General features: G+C 38.7%; 1 protein-coding gene and 1 long non-coding RNA gene across 3 annotated transcripts in view; both read right to left on the bottom strand.

The window, feature by feature from the left end:
- Positions 1–440: 440 nt before the first annotated feature.
- LOC144039577 (uncharacterized) lies at positions 441–9,714 on the bottom strand. The gene is made up of 3 exons (XR_013289488.1): positions 7,662–9,714; positions 7,457–7,566; positions 441–923 (listed from the first exon to the last, which is right to left on the bottom strand). It is a non-coding gene; the product is annotated as an uncharacterized LOC144039577 (long non-coding RNA).
- A 2,521-nt stretch (positions 9,715–12,235) lies between these two features.
- The window catches only part of ppp2r5cb (protein phosphatase 2, regulatory subunit B', gamma b), a 30,014-nt gene continuing 15,311 nt past the window's right edge, over positions 12,236–26,938 (bottom strand). For both annotated transcript variants that reach the window (XM_077552651.1, XM_077552652.1), the window contains exons 4-16: positions 24,283–24,482; positions 22,893–23,003; positions 21,950–22,042; positions 21,741–21,871; positions 21,613–21,672; positions 21,413–21,521; positions 21,270–21,323; positions 18,122–18,292; positions 17,908–18,035; positions 17,732–17,833; positions 16,397–16,469; positions 16,165–16,281; positions 12,236–13,897 (exon numbers count right to left, since the gene is read on the bottom strand). In XM_077552651.1, the coding sequence (XP_077408777.1) occupies positions 13,763–13,897; positions 16,165–16,281; positions 16,397–16,469; positions 17,732–17,833; positions 17,908–18,035; positions 18,122–18,292; positions 21,270–21,323; positions 21,413–21,521; positions 21,613–21,672; positions 21,741–21,871; positions 21,950–22,042; positions 22,893–23,003; positions 24,283–24,482 (1,484 nt within the window). In that variant the 3' untranslated portion in view covers positions 12,236–13,762. The remainder of the gene's footprint in view (positions 13,898–16,164; positions 16,282–16,396; positions 16,470–17,731; positions 17,834–17,907; positions 18,036–18,121; positions 18,293–21,269; positions 21,324–21,412; positions 21,522–21,612; positions 21,673–21,740; positions 21,872–21,949; positions 22,043–22,892; positions 23,004–24,282; positions 24,483–26,938) is intronic.

Raw genomic sequence — 26,938 nt, 5'->3', positions numbered from 1 at the left:
ACCTTTTTCACAATAAAAGCGACAAATACATTTTTTTACTTATCGTATTGAAGCTGTCATCACGAGACCAAGATGACACCTAAGAATGAATGAATGAATGTCATCAGCGGGTTGTAACAGGGTCAAAGAGACTGGAAGAGTTACAGAAAGGCATAGAAGTGTACATCCATGAAAAGGTCAAATTTGGCGTTCAGCTTCTTGTTAGATGGATAGAGAGTCACAAAAACAGATGGACACAAGGTCAAATTAACTCTTTGACTGCCAGACGTTTTCAGAAAAGGGATGCCGTGGGTGCCAGCCGATTTTAAGCATTTTGACTGATCTTTCAAGGTCCATAGAAAATTATGTGTTTGGACTATGGAAACACACATACTACCAAATGAAAGATTGGACTCTCATCTTTCATTAGAAAAAAAAGTTTGTTTCTACCTTATTCCGTTTTTCAGTAATCAACAATAGAAAATGGTTAGTTTCACCTCTGTTTTGAAACAAACGTCTTTTAACGTCTTTGGCACTCCTCCATAGGATTTTACTAAACGTTATTTAATGTTTTTGGCAGTCAAAGAGTTAAGTTCACCTGCAATAGCGCATTTTAGATTCCACCTGAAATGTCACCTGAAAGTCCAATACCCTCAACTTGTTAATTTTTGTTCTGGCATTACAAATAAAACATCCTAACTTTTTTTTTCCCCACACATGGTTTACAAAAGCTACATTTAACGGACAACTGAATGCCTCCAACATTGTGGGAAGAGTTCGCCTCGAAGAAGACTCACATGGCTCAAGCTCGGTACGTGGAAACGCCGACGTTTCCAGACCCCACAAAGACTTTTGCTCTGGTTGACGTTTGATGGCTTTTGGAGTGTCCAAACCAGGCAAGGTTGATTTATAACACCAGAGCCGTCCGAGTCATCCAAGGAGTTCTTTAGAAAAAAAAATGTCGGATGAGTGATTATTCTGGATGTGAGAGAGGTCCTGGTAAGAGCTTCTGTCTTTGGCCAGCGTGTCGGCTTTTTCCCCTCTTCTAAACTTTGCTGTGAGGTTTCTCTCTCTAAACTCCGGAGGTGCTTTAAGCCACATTCTCAATCATACAAGACTTTTACTGGGCCTCAAAACATGCATCCTCTTGGTGCCGGATAAAAGGCGCTCAACCCCTTTTGGTGATTTGCTCCCAGTTGGAGTCATGTTTGGGATGGCGTTGTAGATCTTATCTTTTGAGTCACAAGTGTTTTCAGATGCCACGTGTTACATACACACTGTTAAAATATGGCAAACCCGCAAGAGCGGTCAACCTCTGAAGTGAAAACGCGCCACGTGGTGTGGTTTGGAGATTTGAGAGGAAAAAATTGTATAATGTCATATTCTGGTGAATGCTACAGAACAACCACAATAATAATCCTCAAAAAAAATTGTATTTTATTTTTTTCCTTCTATCCTTGTGGCTTTTTCTCGTGCTCATGTAGTGAAACCTCCAAAGTCAAACACCCCAAATATGGTACAAGTCAGAGTTAAAGGTAATAGTAAAGCTTTTTCTACATCATGCATGCTCCACCAATGCCCAGATGAGTATGACGAGCCCTGACTGTTTATCTTCCCTTTATAGTAGAGTGCGCAGACCCGACAGGGGCAGAGTTTTTCTTACCTCTTTTGAAGTCATGTCTTCGTTTGTCAACTGTGGCTGTGAAACAGATGCTGCAGTTACGCTTTGGGCCAGAGGTGGCAGTCGCGAGTAAAAAAAAAAGTGACAAACTGCACAAAGATCCTTTAACTCATTCACTGCCATTAACGGCTATAAACGTCAAAAATTCATTTTAACTATTTATATTTAACATTTTTTTTATGAAAACCTAGAGAAAAAAATATATTGTACATTTAGAACAGATACAATTTGTGATTAATCGTGAGTTAACGAGTAAAGTCATGCGATTAATTTTGATTAAAAATTGTAATCGCCTTACGCCCCTAATTTTTAATAATCTTTTTTTTTTGAAAATATTATTAAAAATTGTGTAAAAAATATTATTAAAAATTGTGTAAAAAAGTGGGTAAAAAATATTAAATTAATAGAAATAATTTAAATTAAAATATTTTTTGACGTCTATAGCTCCAAAGTGTATCTTTGAAAATGCATTTTTAAATTAAAAAATATTTATATCTTTTTTTTTTTTTTTTTTTTTTTTTTAAATGCAGCTACACGCTAGTGCAGTAGAGCTGCCAAAGTATAGCGTTGAAAACATGGGGAAAAAATTCTGGAAAATATACAGCACAAAACTTCAGCTCAGTGAGTATTTGAAGAATAAACTGGCCTGCAAGCCATTTCTATACCACATTTAATCCAATAATGGCCTTTTCACACTGCACTCAGCAACGTGCTATCGCCATTTCGATACCACATTTTATCTAATAATGGCCTTTTCACACTGCACTCAGCAACATGCTATCGCCGAATCCATTCATTGTGAGTGTATGTGACGGAATGCCGTGCCGTGCCGTGCAACACACCCTCAAAATTAAAAAGGTTCAATATGGCAACCAGCGGGAAAAGCTATGTTATTTCCGAAATCTCAATCAAACCCAATCCCCTATCCCAATTTGGACCAACTATGCGAAAATCGATAGTGGTAGGGAAGGCAATTTAAGGACAGAACAGTTAAGGCTCAAGTAGCTAAAACAAAATTGGACTGCATGACTATCAATCCAATGTAAGAGGATAATTCGATCAGGGTAAGACAAGATTATCTCATTGCGAGCGATGGCTTGATCTTATCTGAAGTTGCCGTAGCTACGTGCTAGCTCTCTCCCACCGGGATAGAAAAATCGATAGGACAATATGACGCCATCGAGGGAGTCGCATTAATGCGGCTTGACCTCAAACTTGGCCGCCACACTCCAATTAGAGAAAGGCTCGCCTGTTAGGGGGGGGAAAAACATCACGTTGGGGGGGAGCGTGTGACCTTTTATGGACACCACTCGGGATAAATCACTCGCATTCCTGCTCCATTTTGGTTTGTTTTTGTGTTGATACACTCAGCTCAATTGTATCTTGTTTTTTTGCACTGTGAGAAGACCAGTGTTTATATTCTTATGTCTGCTTGACTTATTCTTTTTAAGATTATTTTATCTTTAAAATATAGATATTTACTGTTGCTGAAAGATCCCTAATAAAATAAAGAAAGCAGAATATTAATTGATTTTCAAATGGATCAATTTGATCCAGAACATACATTTCTAATATAATAATTCCCACTATATTTCTTAATTGTCTCACACGTGCATACACACACGAGATCCACTGTTATTTTTTTTAGGATTCATTTAAACCCTACTGTAATGCCACAGGTAAAATTAAACCAATGTTCAACTTTTTTTATTTTATCATGGTGTTTATTAAATATTGCACACAAGTAATACACATTAAAACTAAACTAAAACTAATTATATATATAAAAAAAAAACTAAAGCAGAATCACCCTGAAACCTAATTAACTCATCCACTGCCATTGACGGCTATAGACGTCAAAAATTCATTTGAACTATTTCTATTAGTTTAACATCCCCCCCCCCCCCACACACACACTTTTGTTCACAGTATGACAACCTAGAATTTTTTGCGGTGTACATGTAGAACAGATGTAAAATGTGTGATTAATCCTGAGTTAACTATTGAAGTCATGCAATTAATTATAATTTAAAAAAATGCGTGGAAAAAAATGTTAAACTAATAGAAATACTGCAAATGAATTTTTTACGTCTATACCCGTCAATGGCGGTGAATGAGTTAAAACTAGCTAATTAAAAAAAAATCAAAATGAAATAAGAACTAACTAAAATGAAAATTCCAAAACTATAATAACCCTAAATTTTGAGGCAATAACTGGTTCAACGATTTCTTAAGTACACAAACATTGACATTAGGAAATGAGATGAACATCATTTCATAATTCCAATAACTTAAAATATTCTGAATTGTCTTAAAAGTGCAATAAAGTCAGGTATTTCATAAATTTAAGAAAATACTTTTCAATTCACGTGAACAGTAAATTTCAAGAAAATAATAAGATACAAAAAAAATATCTATTTTCTTAACTCATTCACTGCCATTGACGGCTATAGAAAATTCAAAAATTCATTTGAACTATTTCTATTAGTTTAACTTTTTTTTTCTTTCACTTTCGTTAACAAGCGTATGAAAACCTAGGGGAAAAAATTATTGTACATTTAGAACAGATATAAAATTTGTGATTATTCGTCAGTTAACTAGTGAAGTCATGCAATTAATTACAATTAAAAATGAACGTCCCTAATTTTTAATAATCTTTTCTTTCCTTTTTATCGCGTCAGGCGATTACATTTTTATTTATAGTGATTAATCGCATGACTTCAATGGTTAAGTTATGATTGATTACAAATGTTATATCTGTTCAAAATGTACAATATTTTTTTCTCTAGGTTTTTATATTCTTGTTAACAAAATAGTTAATAGAAATAGTTCAAATGAATTTTTGACGTCTGTAGCCATCAATGGCAGTGAAAGAGTTAAGAATGTATGGGGGGGAAAAAAATAAAATAAATTCATGGAAAATTTGATATCGATTATTCGATTTTTTTAAACCCAGCCCTAGTTGAATTCATAAATGTCATAAACCGAAGAACCACTGTATAATACGCCTTGAGATGGAAAACACATCTGTCAACATCAACCCGTTCACCCTTGCGGAATATGATAAAACCCTCTCGCCTGAATATCCCTCTCGCAAAAGGTCATCTCCGGGATTGTGCATATTGCTTTTTGTTCATCCGAGTCGACCCCCTTCGCCCCCCCCTTCTTGGCCCCCCGTGTCTGTCTCCTCCCGTCAATCACTGCTGCTTCTCCTCCTGCGCTTGACGTCCCTCAAGTGCATCTCGGCCTCGCGGCCCCAGACGGTCAGGTGAGGTTGAGGCGTCTACGCCGCCTCGCCTCGGAGTGCTTAAGCATGTGCGTGTGTGATTTGACTGACTGCGCTATAGAGACGCGCGCGCGTGTGTGTGTGTCCCCAGGTGCTCTAGATACGCTTGTGTTCCAGACAGTCAAGTCAGACGAGCATTGTGCTTGAAGCCAGCTTCCAATATGTTCATTATTGCTGAAAGCTTAGAGGTCCTCCGCTGCTTTATGTCCTCAATGTATTTACGCACACGCATCGTAAATGGGCTGCAACAATAAGTACGGCTGCAGATTGAGATCCGATGACAAAGCAGTGGCCTCATTTGATTTGTCAAAAGTAATTTTTTTAACTGAAAAAAATTTAATTTAAATCATTGGGAACAGTTAGTGCAAAAATGATTTAAAGAATGGGTGTGCCTAGGATTAAAACAATTACATTTTAATATGTCAAATTACTTTTTTTTTAAATTAAATTAAAAAAAAAAAGTCATGTGATTTATTTATTATTGTAATCCCTTGATAGTAACTATACCAAGCAAAAAAAAAAGTGTTTGGATAAATATGTGCAATATGAATTCACATGTATAACGGATTGTAGTGTATGGTGTTCCACAGGGTTTATCCTGGGGCCTCTGCTGTTTTCATTGCATCTGCTGCTCCTGGGTTCCATCTTACACTCTAAAAACTGTTGGAAATGGGTCTCTTAATGCACTTTGGGTCATTTTGTATCAAACAATCAGGTCCATTTTTTGATCCATAATTGGGTTATTTTTGACCCAAATGTTTTTACAGTGTAAGAAACAAGCAGAGGTTGTTTTAAAACGCCCTATAAATAAGAGTTTTAGCGTCCCTTATAGTAACTATGCCGAGCAAAAAAAAAAAGTGTTTGGATAAATATGTGCAATATGAATTCACATGTATAACGGAATGTAGTGTATGGTGTTCCACAGGGTTTATCCTGGGGCCTCTGCTGTTTTCATTGGATACGCTGCCCCTGGGTTCAATCTTACACTCTAAAAACTGTTGGAAATGGGTCTCTTAGTGTACTTTGGGTCATTTTGTATCAAACAATCCGGTCCATTTTTTGATCCATAATTGGGTTATTTTTGACCCAAATGTTTTTACAGTGTAAGAAACAAGCAGAGGTTGTTTTAAAACGCCCTATAGAGTTTTAGCATCCTTTATAGTAACTATGTCGAGCAAAAAAAAAAAAAAAAAAAGTGTTTGGATAAATATTTGCAATATGAATTCGCATGTATAATGGAATGTACTGACTGTATGGTGTTCCACAGGGTTTATCCTGGGGCCTCTGCTGTTTTCATTGGATCCGCTGCCCCTGGGTTCCATCTTACACTCTAAAAACTGTTGGAAATGGGTCTCTTAGTGTACTTTGGGTCATTTTGTATCAAACAATCCGGTCCATTTTTTGATCCATAATTGGGTTATTTTTGACCCAAATGTTTTTACAGTGTAAGAAACAAGCAGAGGTTGTTTTAAAACGCCCTATAGAGTTTTAGCATACTTTATAGTAACTATGTCGAGCAAAAAAAAAAAAAAAAAGTGTTTGGATAAATATTTGCAATATGAATTCGCATGTATAATGGAATGTACTGCATGGTGTTCCACAGGGTTTATCCTGGGGCCTCTGCTGTTTTCATTGGAACCGCTGCCCCTGGGTTCCATCCTACACTCTAAAAACTGTTGGAAATGGGTCTCTTAGTGTACTTTGGGTCATTTTGTATCAAACAATCCGGTCCATTTTTGATCCATAATTGGGTTATTTTTGACCCAATTTACAGTGTAAGAAACAAGCAGAGGTTGTTTTAAAACGCACTATAAATAGAGTTTTAGCGTCCCTTATAGTAACTATGCCGAGCAAAAAAAAAAAAGTGTTTGGATAAATATGTGCAATATGAATTCACATGTATAACGGAATGTACTGACTGTATGGTGTTCCACAGGGTTAATCCTGGGGCCTCTGCTGTTTTCATTGTATCTGCTGCCCCTGGGTTCCATCTTACACTCTAAAAACAGTTGGGTCAAAAATAACCCAATTTTGAGTCAAGAAATGGGTCTCTTTGTGTACTTTGGGTCATTTTGTATCAAACAATCAGGTCCATTTTTGATCCATAATTGGGTTATTTTTGACCCAACTGTTTTTACAATGTAAGAAAAAAGCAGAGGTTGTTTTAAAACGCCCTATAGAGTTTTAGCGTCCTTTATAGTAACTATGTCGAGCAAAAAAAAAAGTGTTTGGATAAATATTTGCAATATGAATTCACATGTGTAATGGAATGTACTGTATGGTGTTCCACAGGGTTCATTCTGGGGCCTCTGCTGGTTTCATTGTATCTGCTGCCCCTGGGTTCCATCTTACACTCTAACTTTATTTTTCGCTAAAGAAGGGTTTTAGGGTGTCGAACTTTGGAGCCAGCACTGATTGTTGCTCAATTTTATCTGCCTTTTACCAAAGATAGCTCTTTCACTTGGAGATGTGTACCTAATAAAGTGTCCCATGAGTGAACTTTGCGTTACCTGGCCTTGATTTACATGATCTGAGGAAGAGTCACTAGATGTCCCATCTGGTCATGCAAAACCATGTGGAGGTCAACGCTTGAAAAGGTCCCGTTCTTGTTGTAGCTCCACTGGGAATTTAAAAAAGAAAAAGAAAAAAAACAGCCTGGGTCTCAGATTCCCTTAATAATCGCTTGTTATTTTGCAGAGGAACAGGATGTCTTACCTTTAGGTCCGCCTCGTCATCTTAAGCCTTCTATTGTTTGGGGGGGCGAGGGGGATATTTGTTCACACTGCTGCCATTCCGGATTCAACACCTGTGGGGTGTGTTCGCTATTTAAGCTAGTCGCTAAGTAACCAGAACACAGAAATAGCGAAATGCTGACAATAATGTTTCTGGTGTTTATGAAGTCGACCATTTCTTGTAAACTATTGTCAGCAATCTGCTATTTCCAAGCGGTCTTGAATGAAGCATAATCATCCTCGATTTGTCGATTTCTTCTCATAGCACTCGCAAGCCACTTTCGAGGGAATTGTGGTTTAATTTCCTTTGACGATCCCCAGAGTAGGGTTGAGAGGGATTTCAAAGAAAATGTTTTGGCTTTTCGAGACATGACACGGCATGTCGGCGACACTTCCAGAACCAGCCGGCTGGCAGCCAGGTTACTTGAGGCCACAGCGGTCGGTTGCATTGTGCTGGCTCCTCAGAGACACATCCTGCCCGGTAAACTGAATCGCAACCGCACAAATGGAGATGACGGCTTTTCATCTTCTTCTTCTTCTCTTCCCCAGATCCGGGTTGTGCTTTGATGCCATGGGAAAAAAAAAAATCGATTCTCATTTAGAGATTCAGAATCGATTTTATTTAAATGATTTCATACTCTCTTCCTTTTGTTTGTGTGTGCCTATATTGGGAGCGCTGTTCATGTTGTACCCGATTTGCCCACTTAGGGGCAGTGTGGCTCCACGCGGTCTGATACACTGTTAAGTTGTAGCCACATTAAAGAGTAGAAAGAAAAAGTCACGAACGAGTTATTCCAATAAAAGTAGTTGTTTTTTTTGCAGTGTGATGCCGTTCTTTTGAGAGAAGTGCCGAGTGTAGCGCGCTAATTAGCATCAGCGAGTCAGACTGGATGAGATCCTAAATTGAAGCAAAAATCGGTGTCAATCAAATCATTTTGAATCCAAAATCGTTCCAAATCGAAAGTCGATTCTGAATCGAATCGCACAGCCACAAATCGGAATCGAATCGGGAGACATTCAAAGATTCCCACCCCTACTCGAGTGTTTTTAAAATGACGCTTCTAAGGAGAGAAAAATAGCCACGGGGCTTCATGCAACACATATCTGAAATAGTACCAATTATGCAACCAGCGATAAGTAAACATGGGCTGCCAGACAATTTTAGCACTGGCTTGTACAGACAGAGCTGCCTGTTATCTGGCACGGTTGAGGACTACTTTCAAAAGGAGCAGAGCAAATCGTCTTCTTTTAAGCTAGCTCAGGGCATTGAATCGATCTTAACTGGACCGCTCTGGCTGTCTTAGAAGACGTTTCGCCTCTCATCCGAGAAGGCTTTACCAGCTTGGTTAGGACTGACCTTGGTGTGGGGAAACCACGTATCATTCTTTTGGGATGCAAAACGACTAGTGCGGTCGGGAAATTAGCCAACTTGGTTTAAAAAAAATAATCAGAGATTCTTCACCTCAACTTCACAAACGATAAATGCACATAGCAACCAATAAAAATCGAAAGTACAGAAGACGCAAGAATGTCCGTGTTTTGGGAGCGTACGTGATGTTGCCATGTAGTCCGGTCCGGGCAGTAACATCAGCAAATGTTTGTCATCCAATCGCTTCCTCTAATCAAATGTTTCAACGTGTACCGCTGCAAGGAGTGTTGAGCACAATCTTCTGCATACGTCTTGCTTACACAAGTAATTAGTACATTCATCAATAACAAAATAACATTCCGTGTAAACACAATAAAAACAAGGGTGTGTCAAAAATTGATTTTTTTCCCCGATTCTCATTTAGTATGATTCAGAATCGATTTTAATCGGCCCAAAATCGATTTTATTTTAATTATTTTAATACTGTCTTGCCCTTGTTTGTGTGTGCCTTTAATGGGAGCACCGTTCATGTTGTACACGATTTTGGCCACTTAGGGGCAGTGTGGTTCCGCTCGTTCTGATACGAAGTTGTAGCCACACAGAAGCAAAAAGTCATGATCAAGTTATTCCAATGAAAGTTTTGGTTTTTTTGCAGTGTAGGATGCTAAGATGCTTCTCTGTATTCCTGAAGCGTTTTGTATGAAGAGTCCTCCTTTTGAGTGATAAAAGTGCCACGAGTAGCGCGCTAATTAGCATTAGCGAGTCAGACTGGAGTAGATCATGACAATTCTTTGCATAGCTATAAATTGAAGCGGAAATCATTGTCAATCAAATCATTTTTTTAATCTAAAATCGTTCTGAATCAAATCGCAGACCCAAAAATCGGAATCGAATTGAATCGTGAGACCGTCAAAGATTCCATGCCATAATAGAAACACAGCTGAGTCCGCTGGTAAGTTGACCCACAACTTGCCATTTTCAGACAGAAACTGAACTTTTCGTCGCCGTTATCGGGTCATGTCATGCTCTCTGGAAAGGAAGACGGCCTCGTCGAAGGATCCTGTCCAGACGGACGAGGTCTGATTCCCAAGCCAGGTGGCTTTGATGCAGCCCAGTGTCAGACATGAAAGAAATTGAAGTCTGGCTCGCACCCAAACACACTCGGTGTACACGGAGCATCAATTGCAAGATACGATTCAAGTGACGTCCTATTTCGTGCGGGTTGCTGCAAAAATCAGAGATGAAGATCTGTTTTAGCTCGGAAAGGACAATCACAATCTTGTAACCTGGTTTCCAAGAATCAGGACAGTCTGATCCCAAAATAACTGAACCTGAGATTTCTTTTTGTGGCTTTCAGGAGAACGAACCAATGAGAGGGTAACAAACGGGTGGAGTTTGACAGCACCGTCTGTTGACGGATCGATGAAGGATTTACTTTTGGAATTGGAACAGGAAGAAGACCGAGCTTCTTGAAAGAAATAACACCAAGCTGAATGTCTATCATTGCCGTCCCCAAAAAATAAATAGATAAATATGCTTGGAGCTAGAAAATATTTGAACATTGGAGGCCGAAGAGCTAATTAGAGCTGCACCCTAACGGAAAAATATGCAGCATCCATTTCATTTTCTTCTACCTTTCGTCTTGTGTTTTTGGATTTTTTTTAGACATTTCTGCCTATCTGTCAATTTTCTGTCATTTTTGGCAATTTTGTGGACATGTTATGGTAATTTTCAGGATTTCTTCTTTTGTTTTCAGACATTTTATAATTATTTCTTGGCGTTTTCTTTTCTGGCTTTTAAAAAAAAATCTATTTTCTGACATTTTTCGCAATTTCACTTGCATTTTATGGGGATTTTCTGCTTTTCCTCTTCCTTTTTGGGCATTGTGTAATCACTTTTTGGACATTTCTAGGTAATTTAAAAAAAACCTTTCATCTACCTTTTGACTCTGACATTTTTTTAATATTTATTTTTTATATGTATTTTATGTATATATATTTTTTAAATATTTATTTTATTTAATCATGAATTCTTTTAAATAATATTTTACCTAAAAACTAAAAAAAATAATTGTAAAAAATATATACAATTCCACTTTTTTAATTTTTATTTTTAGAGCTCCACAGGGAGCAACAAGAGAGAGAATTTGAATTTGGTGTGAATCACTACTCAAGTATGTGTTGGTAGTTGCTATACACGCCCACTAACTCAGGAAAAATGGCTGATGGGGACAACACACACTTCTTAGTGCTCGCTGTGCTGCTTATCCTCTCTGCGATGACTCCAAAGTAGACATTTCCACAAGTTCGCCTGCGGATCCCAGCAAGGGGTACCAGCGGAGGCTTGTTGTCCGTGAAAGGAACGTGAAGAACACAAACGACCTTGGAGGAGCCAATTGAGAGACTATGAATGGCTGAGGACAGGCAGCAAATAGCAACACCTTGAAACAGTGTCAAAGACAATCTAGCCTAAATCTCATTATTAATGTTCAGTCAAGGGACTTATACCACAATTTTCCTGCTTCGTCGTAAAAAAGCTGAAACACGAGAGCACATTCGGAATTTAAAGCAAGCTTGAAAGCATTGATGACACGATCCCTGGATGGAATTAGTGAGCTTATTTAGTATAAACTAAATACAATTAAAAATAGCAAGTACAGTAACTAGAGCTAGCTTCGATAGGTAGCAATAAGTGGACAGATTCAATAAGATATGTAAAGGCAGGTGAATGAAGCTAGCTTGTTGGCTACGTGTAATTAGAGCTAGCAACATACTGTAATGCTAATGACTAAAAGCACTAAGTACCTATAGTTAGCTAGATGTACTGGTAGTAGGCTCAACTCAACTTTACAAGTAAAGCTAGCAAATTTGACTGCAACCAAGTAGAACAAGATTAAGTACATAAAGCAACAGGTAAATGACGCTAGCTACTGAAGACACGATGCAACATGTGCGTCCGGAAAGCCTAATTAGAGCTGGGATAGGTAGCGATTTGTTAGCAGTTAGCTACCAAGTAGAAATCTAGCAACGTGGGGAATCTACTGTAAATCTGTTTTGTGAATTTCTAAGCATAAATGGTGATTTAGCTTGAAGTACCTACCATTTAATCAGGCGGTGACTATAATGTAGAAAGGCAGGTTGACTTTTTATGGATCTATGAGCATACTGTGCAGCAGGGGGCAGCAAAGTACAATATATATTTTTTTTAATGGTTTAACATCATCCAGGAAGCAAAACAAAAAACAATAGACTTACAGATTATTTTTCTTCGGATGAAAATATAAAACTCACATGTTCTCTTTATTTGCTGTATATATAGATAGATATACATCACTGGAGATTTGGATAAAAGCACACGCACACACAAAAAAAAAAGCTTATGTACGTAGGATTTCAACACGTGTTGGAGACAAAAATAAACAGTTAAAAAAAATCTATACGGCTTCTAAATGTTTTGCAACGATCTGACTATTTTCTCTGTATTCTGTAAATGTGGGTAGGTTGGAGGGGGTATTTTGTACAAAATATGAACTCTAAACATTTATTTTTAACATAAAATAATAGAACATCATATGTACAAGCCGCTTAGAATGAGACATATACTTAAAAGACACTTCATTCTGTGAGGACAAAAAAAAAAAGCTTATGTGGAACCGAGAGAGCCTCCAAAATGGAGCCATTATTAAAGCCTTTTTTCCAGAGAGAGGACAGCATCCAGCAACCAGACAATACTGATGACGGGCGACATATTTACAGTTTGCACATTCTGCTTAATGGTGAAGGATGTTGGTGGGTGAGCAGTTCAGGGGCAGGAATGGTGAGGACAAAACCAAGAAGTTGGTTGTGTCAAAATGGACGATGGGTGAGACATGACAACATCTCTTTACGAGATTTTTGTTTTTAAACGTTCAAGTGTAATCAGGAAGTGCTTCGTTCGTTCAAGTGGCTCCCCCACCTCTAACGAGACCCAGGGAGTTTTTTTTTGGAGGGGGGAGGGGGCTTTTAAGCAAGGCGTGTGCTTTGGAGGACTTTCCATTTAAATTTCTACTTGATCAAACATCCCCCTTCTTAAAAAGGCACTGCGAAAAAAGAAAGGCGCGCTTTCTATAAAAAAAAAAAAAAAAAGTGAAAACAAAACATACCTCTTGTGTGAAGCAGTGTCATCCCTACCTGGGGAGGGGGGGGGGGGTGTCTATGAGCGAAGGATGGGGGGTGAGGGGTCGCGATGGGATGAAGCGAAGACTATCAGGTGGATTCTGCCGTCCCATTGTGGCGGCGTCTCTCAGGAATTTGAGGCTTAACGACCTGTCTCTCCTAAAAAAAAATAAGAGTTTTTATTCTTAGAGAACTTGGGAGATAGGTCGCCGTAACCATCTCCTTATATACTGTACTTTAAAAACTTGCCTCCATTTGAAGATTTTCTGGACACATCCTGTTTTTATTTTGTGTACGTGTATGTAAAAAGCACATGACATCTAGAAAGACAATAGCGCGGAAAAACCTGAGTGAGACGACCACAAGGGGGCAGCACAGCACCCCAGGAACAATAGCCAAGAGGAAGAGGGAGAAGACGAAGGTAGGAGGTGATGGGTGGCTACCCAGAGCCACTTTGTCCAGTGCAGCTTTGGGCTTAATGGGGGCGTGAACGGATGCGTTGTGCTGTGCTGGGCCGGGCTGAGAGACGGGGGCCGGGGCCGGGGCGGGATTTGTGGCCCGTTAGTGGCCGTCGTGCGTGGTCAAAATCTCTTCGGCTCTCTGGTGCAGCTCCAGGGCTGTGACGGTGGAAATGTCCTTGGGCAGTTCTGATTTCCTCCGCATCAGCGGCCGCTCTCGTCGGTGGTCTTTCTGCAGCTGAACAATGGAAACAATGGAAAATGTCGGCATGGACTTTTCGATTTCTGGGTCCAGGAAGGTCTATTTGGAGCAGACAATGTTTAACGTGTTCAATATTTTAGGGATGTGATTTGACCAAAGTGAAATTATCTGAAAATTTAGCCGGGGGTCTGGGGGCCGCTGGCACTTTCAATGCACTCACATGACAAAGAAATAGACAAAACAACAGCATCAATTTTCAATGTATATCCCATATAAAATGGCAGTTTTAGTCAACTCAAAATCAGTCACATTCAAAAACATTGGACTGCCTTTGCTTTTAAAAACTATCACTGAGAATATCATCATATCTAACTAATGTGATTACTAAGTTAACACATAAATAATGTTGAAGAGTTCAAATTTCATGAACAAATAATTGTATCATGACCAAATGAAAAGTAACTCATATTAGAGCATACCACAAATGTCTTTGTTATAGCAGAAGATGTTATCTGTCGGAGTCATGTGCATACACAATGAACTACTAAAAAAAAAAAAATAAAAAAAAATAAAATAAAATGTTTTTTTTTTTTTTGGGGGGGGGGGGGGATAAAAAAAGCGGAATTCCGCGAATTAGCGGAAAAATCACATCCCTGATATTTGCAATGGCAAATAAAAGGAGGACTTCCTTATGTGTGTGGTCAACAACGAGGTCGTGTGATTTTGACGTGAAACGCAACGATAGCTGATTTGGAAGTGGCCTGCAGCTGGCACTATTACACCAAACAGATACGAGGTGTTCTCTCCAGTTGAATAAATAAACACTTCACCCCAAATAGCCTTTTTTTTTTTTGTGCTCTTATTACCCTTACACTGACATTTCATTATGACATCTTCAAATGAAAGCATTCCCATTCATAGCTAATCCTCTGCAGTTGAATAAACAAAAGCTTCAGTTCATTTGATGTGGAAATACGGTATTTAGCTTCAACTAAAAACAGCAGCACTGCAAATTTCCTCATTGCGGAACTAATAAAGTTGATCTAATCTTACTACATATTAAGTGCAGACATAAATCAATCAACATGTTTAATGCGATAAAGTACGCAAACAATTGCAGTGTTACCGAAGTGTAAAAAGTGAATTATTTATATCTCAAATGTGACTCAGTATCTGATGCATAAATGTGATTTTGCAAGACAAATTAAAGCAAGATTTCAACAACTGCTAAATATTTGTTCTGACATTTTTTCCCCTGTCGGGTCATATGTCAAGTGTGCAGAAAAGTTAGATATCTAGGTCACATCATTACAGATCTGTTGTGTGATGATGATGATGATGACATGTACATGTTATATGCACAAGATAATATGTTGTGTAAGAAGTTTTATTGGTGTTCTGACCTTGCAAAGGTAAATCTTTTTCCAATATTTTGTACACCATTGTATACTGCCCCCTTGTGGGCAAAGTTTTAAAAAGGTAAGCCTCCACAAGCTTCAGGTTTCTTATAACGATGCTTTTAGGATTCTTTTAAAATAAGCCCGGGTGGAGTCGTGCCAGTGAATTGTTCTGTGCAGCCAGAATTAACCCATTTGAGGGTTTAATGAGACATCTGATGTATAGATTCACGTGCACATAATGGTGTCGCGCAGTTGCTGACAAATCCCAAGTTTGGTGTTGTACGATATGGATCCAATTTCTGGTCGTATTGGCACCAACGTCTCGCTTGTTGAGGTATAAATTGTCTTTTATTTATTTTTCTTCTTTTATAATGTTCTGTGTGTTTGTCATATAAACCTGAGTCTGATCAATAAACTTGAATTTAATTCATGAATATTAATTCATTAATAAAACCGGACGTTTGACAGCGAGTGTCACACAGAAGTGACGTCATCTAGCAGCAGTCAATATAAAAGCACTTTTAGATGACGTTGCTCCCAAGTGCCAATTTTGCGTCTTTAACTTTTGGCTCCAATGGCTCGCCTTGCCTGCTTTTTCATTTAATTCAGCCAAAACGCAATGCTACGTAATAAGGGCATTGCTTTTTCCAAGTAATAAGTAACAAGTAATACGCAACATTTTTTTAAAAACAAAAACTAATACTAAAACTAAACTAAAACCAAGTATTTTTGAAATAGCTAAAACTAATAAAAACTAACACAGACACCCTGAAAACTATTTTAATTCAAACTAACTACATTTAAAAAACAAAACTCTAAACCAAATAAAAACTAACTATAATGAATATTCCAAAACTATAATAACCCTGGACAGAACCTTAGATTAGAAACATGTGGCCTTACCTGCGTGGCCTCCTCAACTACCGTTTTCTTCAGCAGACTGACGTCATCCAGCATCGGCCCGTCCGTCTCCATGTCCGTTGGCCCACCGGAGCTCACCGGGTCAGTGCAAGTCAGAAACTGTGAGAGACACAGCAAGAAAGCGTTTTTTTGTTTGTTTTTTTCAAACTTCTAGTATTGTTTAAAAGGCCCTTACACACTACAATTCCTGGACCAGTGTGATAATGTCGACTACCTGCGGGTTGGATTTGGCGAGATTCTCAATCTTGAGCCAGGCTTCTTCTCGCTCCTTCCATTTGGCTTTTTCTCTGTGGGGCAACACAAAAACACAAACACTGATACTATAACAACAGACAGTAAACGTTTCAATACACTACCAGCTTGTAGCCGCTGGTGTCATTTTTTTTTTTTGCCAATTCCGAGCATGTTCAATCCAACATTAAGAGACATGCTCAATTTCAGTGTGAAATTGCACTTCAAGAGCACCTCAAAATGTGACTTAATGAGGGCAATGCATGCTTTTATCCTCCTTTAATGTTGTAGGTCAAATTGCCAAATTTTAAAGAAAAACTTTGATAAGATGACCATTTTAATTAAAAATACAGTATATTTTATTCTAATATTGCTAGATTTTATTTATGGAATTTTCTTATGTTCAAAAGCAAAAAAAATAATTACCTTTTCTTTATTTAAATTTAACAGACAGCGGGTATTGACCCGATGACAACAAACAACAGAAGGGTTAATAATGAACCTTAACATGTTTACTGTTTTTTTTTTTTTTAACACTTTTGGATAATTAAACATGGCGTGGGTCAAAGTGACCCAAGCTCCATTATTGTTGCTCATGAGAACCAAACAACAGGAGGGTTCGGCATGTTTTGGTGTCATTGCTCTCTGAAAAATATTGCAGGTGGGACAGTAGATATAGAAAAGAATCCCTCTATTCTTTCCCGATGTAAATTAAATGGACGATGATCTAAATTTTGCAATTTAGACAAATTCGATGTAGGTCTACATTTTTATTATTATTATTTTTTTTCAATGTCAAAAGTGAATGTTCAAATCCATATTTAAAGAGGAAAGCAACCGTAGACATTTCTTGACCATAATATGTTCTATGTGGCCTCACTCGTGTAAACATGACATTCTGATTAATATGACATTTGTGGAATACGAGTTATGCAGCAACATCCAGCCATTTGTATCCATCTCAGCGGACGGCCATTTTGCCAACTTGCTGTCGACTGAAGATGACATCACAGTTGTGCAGGGCTCAGGCAACGACCAACCCCGCAGCTCGCCTGTTTTCTCAAGCTGAGCTGTAATTGGTTGTTACCTGACACCTAAGCAACTGTGATGTGATTTTCACAAGACAACAAGTGGCAAAATGGCCGCCTTCTGATATTGAGGAGAAAAAAATGGCTCCATTTTGCTACTTTGCTAATACCGTATTTAGACTAGTGGGGCTACATAGAACATATTATTTTGAAGATTTTTTATTTTTTTTTTAATGGGGGTTGATTTCACTTTTAAAACACAAAAACAAACAAAACAGCTGATTTCTTACTTGCTTTTCTCTGCCCTGAACTGCTGTGTGCAGTCATCAAACAGCTTTTGGTTCATCGCCATGAAAAGCTTGAGTGCATTGTAAATCAAGCCATGGATGGTCCTGCAAGCAAGCGCGCACGTCGTCACATTTAACGGGCTATTCTTTTAAACCTGGGTGAGGAATGAGAAACGGACTTGTTCCAGTGAGTCTTGGAGTTGCGGTAGAGCGCGGGAAACATGATGGGCAGGATCTTGGCGGCGTTGTCGCTGATCAGGCTCATGATGTACTCGTTGTTCCAGTAGTACAGCGCTCGTTCGGCCACCTGACGCAAACGAGGTGACGCGGGGGCGGTTCAAAACGCACGATGCGTGGCGCATGTATGTGCGTGTGAGCGAGCGAGCGCCTGACCTGGAAGTGCGGGCTGGACACGCATTTGGCCAGCTGTCTGAAGAGCGGCTCCATGACTTTGACGAACTCGGACGGCTCGATGACGTCAAGGATCTCCTCCAGCTCGTTGAGGAACATCACCTCTTTGGGGCTGTGGGTCTTCGGCCAGTACTTCAATAGAGCCATTACGGTCTGTGCGGGGCAGCGAGTCTTCGTGTTAGCAGGTAAACACGAGTTATGACATACTGTAGCTTTTCTATGTGTGTAACATTAATCAACTAGAAAAATTCCCGCGGAAATTTTGAATGGGACTGCTGACTCTTTGGTAATGAGCTGAACAGTTTAAAATTTAAACGACTGGAATCGGTCAAGAAATGTGGAAGCTAACCATAATCTAAAAATATGTCACTGTCACTTTAACAACGCACACCCATTTTTGACTTGGAGCCGTCACGCGCCCCACATTCCATTGAGATTGTATGAGAGACGCACCCCTTGAACAAAAGCCTCTCAGGACTTAACGGTTCGAGATACAGATTCAAGAAATGCCGCGTTAGAACGGCAAGGGTTTGGGGAACACGAGCATGTTCTCATTTTTTTAATCGGATGAAAAATGACCAAATGAGAGCAGGTTGAAAACTTATGATTTATCAGAAATGAAGAGCGAAAGGCACCTGAATTTAACATGGAAGAGATAGGCGAGTTGGTCCGACTTGTCCTTGCATAAAGTGAAAATAAAGGTACTAAATGACACCTTAGCCAAATAAAAGTTAGTTTGTCTGAAAGAAGACACTCGTGACTACAAAATGTGAGAATTTGATGTCTAGTGAGCAAAGATTGTGGCCATGGTGACGAGTTGAAGTGAAACTTTTGGAAGTACATTTATTTGTTCCCGCCACTCTAAAGTTAATTGCTCCACTCTGGCACTTGCAATACACAACAATGGGAGAAGGCTATTTGTCTGCTGTTTCCTCACTGTCTTTGAACCCGCACAGAGGGGAGAGCTTACATTCCTTAAAAAAAGATTTTGACACTGAGCTAAAGATGGGAAAAATTCCTACAAAATGAGCTAAAATTCGTATCGGTCGGATAACGTATGCGTGCGCAGCGTGTCTTGGAAAAAGGTGCTTGATCTGTAATTTGCTCCCCCTTTCTCCATTCATTTCCTATGGGAGTTTTTTGGGAGTTTTTGGAGAATTGCGTCGCCATGGTAAATCGGAATTCCTAGAAAAGTAATGCTGCACCAAGTCAGATCGAGCCGCATCGTTTGATACCTCATTTGTTCCGGTGCGATCTACGGTACGGGCCGCATTTAAGCGGAAAAATCCGTGGAAGATGATATAATAACCGCAATAAACCCATTTTTGTAGGATAGTAATATGTGCTGCTTGCTACGCTCAGCAGTCCCATAATAAATGGCTAAAAGTCACACGGTTGCCTAGGTCACCATCTAGTGTAGGGGGCGCCAAATTACAGGGCGGAAAATAAATAGATAAAAAGTAGTTTTTTTAATCCCCCAAAAAATTTACAATGAAAAAGTCCAAGCCGTCAGGTGCTGCATTAAGAAAGCGACGATAGGAGGAGGAAAAACGGGCCCAGGGTAGAGAATAAAAACAAACATGAAAACAGGGTTAGCTTCTTAGCTTGCTTGTAACTTGTTTACTATACCATTACATCTATGCTACTCTGTGCATCAAAGTGAGGCAAAGCTTTATTATTATTAGAATTATTTTGGGGATTCTTTGTAGTCACCCCTTAGTGCCGGTCTCCATCGTTATGGCAACCAGCTGCACTTGACATTGGCATAGCACTAGAGGCTGAAATGAACCTATTTTCATGGGGTGGTTATGTCTCATGCTAGTGTTAATTTCATTAACGAAAACTAAACAAAAATAGCTTTCGTCAACACACATTCTTCACCAGGCGAAAACAGGGCTAGACCACATGCCGCTACTTTTTTCACCCTGCGGCTAATACAAAGGTGCGGCTTATCCATCAGATCACTAGGGGGCGCAATATGAAAGAAGCGCAAAAGCGTCAGGCAGAGCAAAACAAACCAAGTGGGAGAGACAGAACAAGAGCGAGACAATTTGCACCCTCATTATGGAAAAGAAAGTAGCGGGAACCCGGTGCGCTAACAGTCGGGTGAGGCTTATATGTGTAACAAACTCGAGTATTCCCCAAATTTAGCTAGCGCGTCTTAGTCAGGTGCGTCTTGTAATCCAGAAATTACTGTAGGCTAAAACCCTCATTAATAAACAATAACTGGGACTAAATGAAGACGAGACAAATATGTACTTCACTTAATCAAAAACATTTTAGTTCATGAACAAAGACAAGACGAAAATTCTATAATTGATTATATGGTTTTGTAAAATCCCGTCTCTGCTAATCTGTCACTGTGACACACCCCCTTTGAAATCTGCATCTGACTATAAGCCGCGCTAGCTAAATTTGGGGAATACTCAAGTTTGTTACACATATAAGCCGCAGGTGTTTTAATGTTACCGCACCGGGTTCCCGCTACTTTCTTTTCCATAATGAGGGTGCAAATTGTCCTGTCTCTCCCTACTGTATTTGGGCTCACTTGGTTTGTTTTGCTCTGCCTGACGCTTTGTGCTTCCTTTATAGTGCACCTCCGTGTGGATCTCTTTTTTTTTTTTTTCTCTCTCTCTATGGAGAGCTCAGTATTGTTCATTCGATTTGACATGTCATCATTGCTCTCCTTTTTTTTATTAAATTTACACATATATATATATATATATATACATATATATATATATTTTTTTTTTTTGTATGTGGGTGAGCATGTGTATGTGCGTGTGTGTGTGCGTGCGTGTATTCATTAGTTCACCTAAAACCTATTAAAAAAAATATATATATATTTTTTAAATAATAATAATAATAACCCCCGTGTGGATCTGATGGATAAGCCGCACCTTTGTATTAGCCGCAGGGTGAAAAAAGTAGCGGCTTGTAGTCCAGAAATTACTGTAGTCTAGTCTAGCTTTCGTCTGGTGAAAAATGTGTGTTGGGGGAAAATATTTTTGTTGCGTTTTCTTTGTGATGCTTGTGATCTGATGGATAAGCCGCACCTTTGTATTAGCCGCAGGGTCGAATGCAAGTGAACCAGTAAACATGAACATTACAAGAATGAATCCCAACTCACCGGTTCTGTGAGTGTGCTGTCCTTCTCTAGAAACTGTACCACACAGTAGGCCAGCTAAAACCCGGCACACAGAGAACACAACATACTTAGTACATACAAACTCTTGATTCTGATAAGACGCATCCTGAGATTAAAGACGGTACCTGCGGGTGGTAAACGCTCAAAGATTTCACTTTGTGTAACGGCAGCAGAACTTTCAGTAGAAATATCTTGTGTTCTTCTTTCAAGGGTAACGCAAATCCATTGATTATACTGCGACGGTAAAAAAAAAAAAAAAAAGAGGGTTATGGGAAGTCAAATGTGCCGGACTGCATTCTGAACCATAAACAAATTCCCTTCTTACCTTCCTAATATTTCCAATAGTTCAGCAATCCCGTTATGATGCTCAGTCTCATAAATAAATCTGTTAAAAAAAATAATAATTACACACAAAAAACGGAACCACTGCGTCTCACAAAAGTGCACACTCACCTATAAAATATGTTATTAATGTGTTTCCTAATGTACGCTCGCAGACCCAGGAACTTGCCATAGATTCGATGCAGGGTGGTCTTTAAAAAATCTCTTTCCCTGGGGTCTTCGCTGTCAAACAGTTCTAGGAGCTGAATGCAGAGTGACACAAATTTAACACAACAAAACAAAAAGAGAAGCCGAAAACGAAAAAAAGGAGAGTTCTTTACCTGCATTACAAACTTCTGGTCGATATATTTTTTGGCTATGTTGGGTTGAAAGTCGGTCGACTCTAAGAAGCGTAGAAAGAATTCGTAGACGAGCTGTTGAAGGAAAACAACGGATTAAAACACTGTGGGCCAAATGGCGAACGGGATTAACTCATTCAAACCACAAAAACGTGTAAAATTGTTTTTTTTTTTGGTCCTTCACTCCCAAAAACGTATTTACACGTTTTTTTATTTTTATTTTTATTTCTAACGTTTCACACTTTAACAGATGGGTACAATTCACACATGCAAGAATATGCACGTCATCATTAATCTCTCCACAAAAAAAAAAAGATTCCCATCTAAAATGAAAAAAAAGGGAAAAACAAAATAAAACGAAGAAGAAAAAATAATTAAGACAATATAAAAAATATGGCATCATGAACATCAGGGAATGACCATACAATTGTTTTCAAATGATCCTAATTCAAAATTAAATTGGGCTTTTTGATTTTAATACTATTTTAATATTTTAATAGTACTGTAACCATTTTCCCAACAATTCTCAAACCAACCATGGCTCTGATTTACAAATGCTGTTAAAAGCCTTCCATTTTGTAAATGTCTGTTATTATATCCCACCATGTTGACAAATTGGGGACATCCGATGACAACCATTTTTTTCATGTTTGTTTTTTTATAACAAAAAAACAGTCAGCAGGTGGCAGAAGAGTATAAGAGATCTTTTTGCCAGTGTTTTCACCAGGAATGTGAATATTGATAAAAACTTAGCTATGTTAAGCTAATGCTAATTGCTGCCAACAGATACAAATATACATTTATTTCCTGATGAAAGAAAAGACTACCGGTAATCTACAATATTCCAATAAAATAGTCAGGAGCGAAGGGGGTTGCTTCAGTGAAAATGGCTGGGAGTGAATGAGGTCATTGTTGATGAACGCACCTGAAGATGTGGCCACGCCGCCTCGAGCGTGGGCTCGTCTTCCTCCGGGTCGAATTCAGCGCCCGTCGGGTTGGACGACGGCGGCAACGCCCTGAACATATTTACGGCAAACTGAGGACAAACAGGGAGGAAAGTTCCATCACATCATGTAAAGATAGAAAACACAGCTTTAAAAAAAAAAAAATTTAAAGAAATTTTGCTTCACTTTAAGTCCAAAAGGCCAGCCGCAAAACTCAGGTGCGCGTTACGTGGCGTACGAAGTCTCCACGTCACGCAAGTGTTTGTCAATCTGTACTTTGATGATGAAAGCGGCCGGCGGGTTTCAAAGCCTGATTGTGGAGGGTGAGTATTGGGGGGGGGGCACGTTTTCATGATGATTGGCTCACTCTGCCGCATGGATCAAATGAAGCCACACAAAAAAAAAGGAGGCGCGGGGAGGGCAAATTTGCACCTCGGTCGGCAGCTGCGTGTCATGCGGCATTGAGGCTGCGCTTTGATTTACTTCAAAGGCGGTTATCCCGGTAATGCCAAACACGACGAGCACATCCGGGGCACATTTCTAATGAAGCAACGCTGACCGCAGCAAGGCCAAGAGAGTATCAACTAGGGATGGACCGATTAATCGGCCGGCCTGATTATCGGTGCCGATATTTGGGATTTTGACAAATATCGGCCTTTGTATGAATCTGAAGGCCGATAAAACTAGTATCTCACTGAGCAGTGAATGCTTGCGAATTGAGGCTTTTCATTAGGATTTGTTAGATGTTCACAGATTTTACTTGTCCCAAAGACATTTTGGAAATATTCAGACAATTTTTTTCACTGTCTGCGAAGATCTTTTGAAACTTTTTACAAATCCAGACGAAAATCCCAAATGAGCTACGTTCACATTTCACGCTCAGTGAAATATAGGGAACTTTTCATTTATTGATTTATTTACATTTCCACTTTTTTAAAAATTATGCAGACACTGGAAACTCCCTACACTTTTTATATTTAAAAAATAAAAATAAATAAATAAATTAAATTATGTCGAAATTTTGGAAAACTTTATTTCTAGTAAAAAAAAAAACTTTACGAAACCATTAGTTTAATTTAGCTTAACACATGCTGATGACCCCTGCATTTTTTTTTTTTTAAACAAAGCTGTATTAAAAAAAAACAAAAAAAGTTTAAAATTAAAAGAAAATGTTTTTGTTTTTTACGCTAATATTTTCTCTTTTACTGTAATTGAATATTGGCTTGAAATATCGGTTATTGCTCACCTTGACTACTAATAATCGTATCAGTATCGGTCTTGAAAAAAACCCACATCGGTTTATCATTATAATATTAACAGTACTGCTTTGGGTAGCATATTTATTACCCGCAAGTCCAAGAGATTACTGACCATGTGGACGACTTCAGGGTAGATGGGCTCGGTGATGACGTTCCGATTATGCGTGATGTACTCCACCATTTCGCTCAGCGCCGCCCGCTTCACCTCTTTCCATTTCAGGTCACTCAGAGGGTCCGAGACAAAGTCGAAGAGGACGCAGCACTGACGCAGCTTCTGGATGAAGAGCTTCTCCTGCTCGGTGGGTGGAACATCTGCATGATGGTGGAGAAGAATTTGAAATACAGGAGAATCATGTTTTATTGCATACAAGGCCACCAATGATTTCTAGGGCTGGCTTATAAATAATTAAAAAATCGAATAATCGATATGGAATCGATTTTCCTTTTTGAGCCTGATATCGATTCATAAAACCAATGCATCGATTATTTTTATATCTCTTTTTCCCATAAATTCATAACGGAATTTTAAAGAACAATTTTTTATTTATTTACTATTTACATGAATTAAAAAATATTTTCTTACATTCATGAAATAAACTTAAACTTGCACTTTAAAGACGATTCACAATATTTTTCATTTATATTTCCATTTATTGAACTAGAATTGTGAAAATATTTTAATCTCAGCCTCCAAGTGATTATCACACGCTACTTTCATTAATAAACTAAATCATTTAACCAGTTACTGCCTCCACAAAATTTAATTTGGAATTTAACTCTTTTGGAGTTTTATTATTTACTTGATGTTTAAGAAGAATTGATGTTCCATAATTAGGGCTCGGCAATAAATCGAATTAATTTGCTACATCGTCATTTTAAAAATCGAATCGTTGAAAATTTGCTAAATCGTGAAATCTAATTTTGTCTTTTGGATTATTAAAAGTTGTTGTTCTTATGTTCTGTTACATCCAGATGTTATTGTGAGTTGTAATTTTGCACATGTGGCAGAATGCTGAATGGGTGGTTTACAAGACATCTTTACGATAGCTACCAACTACTCAAATGTGGCCTTTAAGAACAAACTATGAATGTTAAATTTATGTTAAAACTAATTTAGAATTAGTATACATTATTGTTGTCTGAACATTTTTGTACAGGAATTATTTTTGAATAAATGTTTGTTGGGTTTATTAGATTAAAATTGATTAAAATCGCAATCGTCCTAAATGACTGCAAAAATCTGGATTTTTTTAGCCATAATGAATCAATATCGGATTGAAGATTCTTAAAAGTGGACCCTAAGTCTCGAATAAAATTGAAATTGAAAATTGAAGTGAATCCAATCAGGGAAAATCAAAATCGAATCAAACTGAACTCACGTGAATCGAAATCGACTCGATCAAGGAAATTAGAATCGATACGCAGCCCTAACGATTTCATCACCCTTCAAAACCGCACTAATCAGTAACTTCACTGTTGCCTAAAGGCGTGGTGCACACATCAAACCTTAAATCAATAATTTAGCATGGATTAATTATGAAGCTGCTGAGCCACACCTGCCTCAGCATGGCGCCGCTACGCCTTTTCATTTGGAAACGATAACACACTCCCGTGGCTTGTGCGCACGCGATGATGTGACAGAGACTAACAAAAAGTACAGTTCGGTTCAACTAAATTGACCCTCCTTGGCCCCGCACCTCCCTCAGCACCGACTTCAGGACTTGACGTCTGGCCGCTACATTAACATTAACAAGCGGCCTGCAGATGTCACCATGGCAACCGCGGGTCTAGTCACGACTTGGCAGGACTTTGGACCAAATGGGGGTTCAAATCGAGACGTGAGCAGCCGCTGCTCACGCTGAATGATACGATAACTGGTTAACAGCGAGTGACTGACCTGGTTCTGTTCTTGCGTGTTTTAAGTGTGCTAGTGCAGAGAAGCAACTTTCACAGGAGGCACTAATAATAACTGGGGATGTGACGATATCCAAAAGTTATACGATATTATCATAATATGGTGGGGAGGTTGGCTATATAAATAAAAAAAAAATTGTATAAAAACATTGTATTAAAAAAAAAAAAAAAAAATACAATATTGTGGTTTTGTACATGACGGCAGAACCACCCCCCCCCCCCCCCCCCAAATAACTGTGGCCAGTCATTTTATTTTTAATCTCTAGTAGGGGTGGGAATCTTTCAATGTCTCATTTTTCGATTCCGATTTTTGGGCCCTGCGATTCGGTTCAGAATCGATTTTCGATTAAGAACGATTTTTTGATTCACAATCATTTGGTTGACAATGATTTTGCTTCACTCTATAGATGTGCAAGGAATTGTAATAATCTGTTCCAGTCTGATTCGCTAATGCTAATTAGCACGCTACACGCGGCACTTTTATCACTTAAAAGAACGGCTCCACGCTGGGAAAAAAAAACTTTTATTGGAATAACTTGATCGTGACCTTTTCCTTCTACTCTCTAATGTGGCTACAACTTAACAGTGTATCAGACCACGTGGAACCACACTGCCCCTCAGTGGCCAAATCGGGTACAACATGAACAGCGCTCCAAATAAAGGCACACACAGACAAAGGCAAGACGGTATAAAATAATTTTAATAAAATCGATTTTGGGACATTTAAAATCGATTCTGAATCGTGCTAAATGAGAATCGCGATTTTTATGAGAATCGATTTTTGGGCACACTCCTACTAATTAGCTGAGGTCATGATATAGAGATAGTAACATCAACCTTGATGCACATAAACG

The sequence above is a fragment of the Vanacampus margaritifer genome, chromosome 19 (assembly GCF_051991255.1).
Source record: "Vanacampus margaritifer isolate UIUO_Vmar chromosome 19, RoL_Vmar_1.0, whole genome shotgun sequence".
NCBI classification, from domain to species: Eukaryota; Metazoa; Chordata; class Actinopteri; order Syngnathiformes; family Syngnathidae; genus Vanacampus; species Vanacampus margaritifer.
Note: the sequence above shows the minus strand (reverse complement) of the source record. Positions and strands in the feature narration are given on the sequence as shown.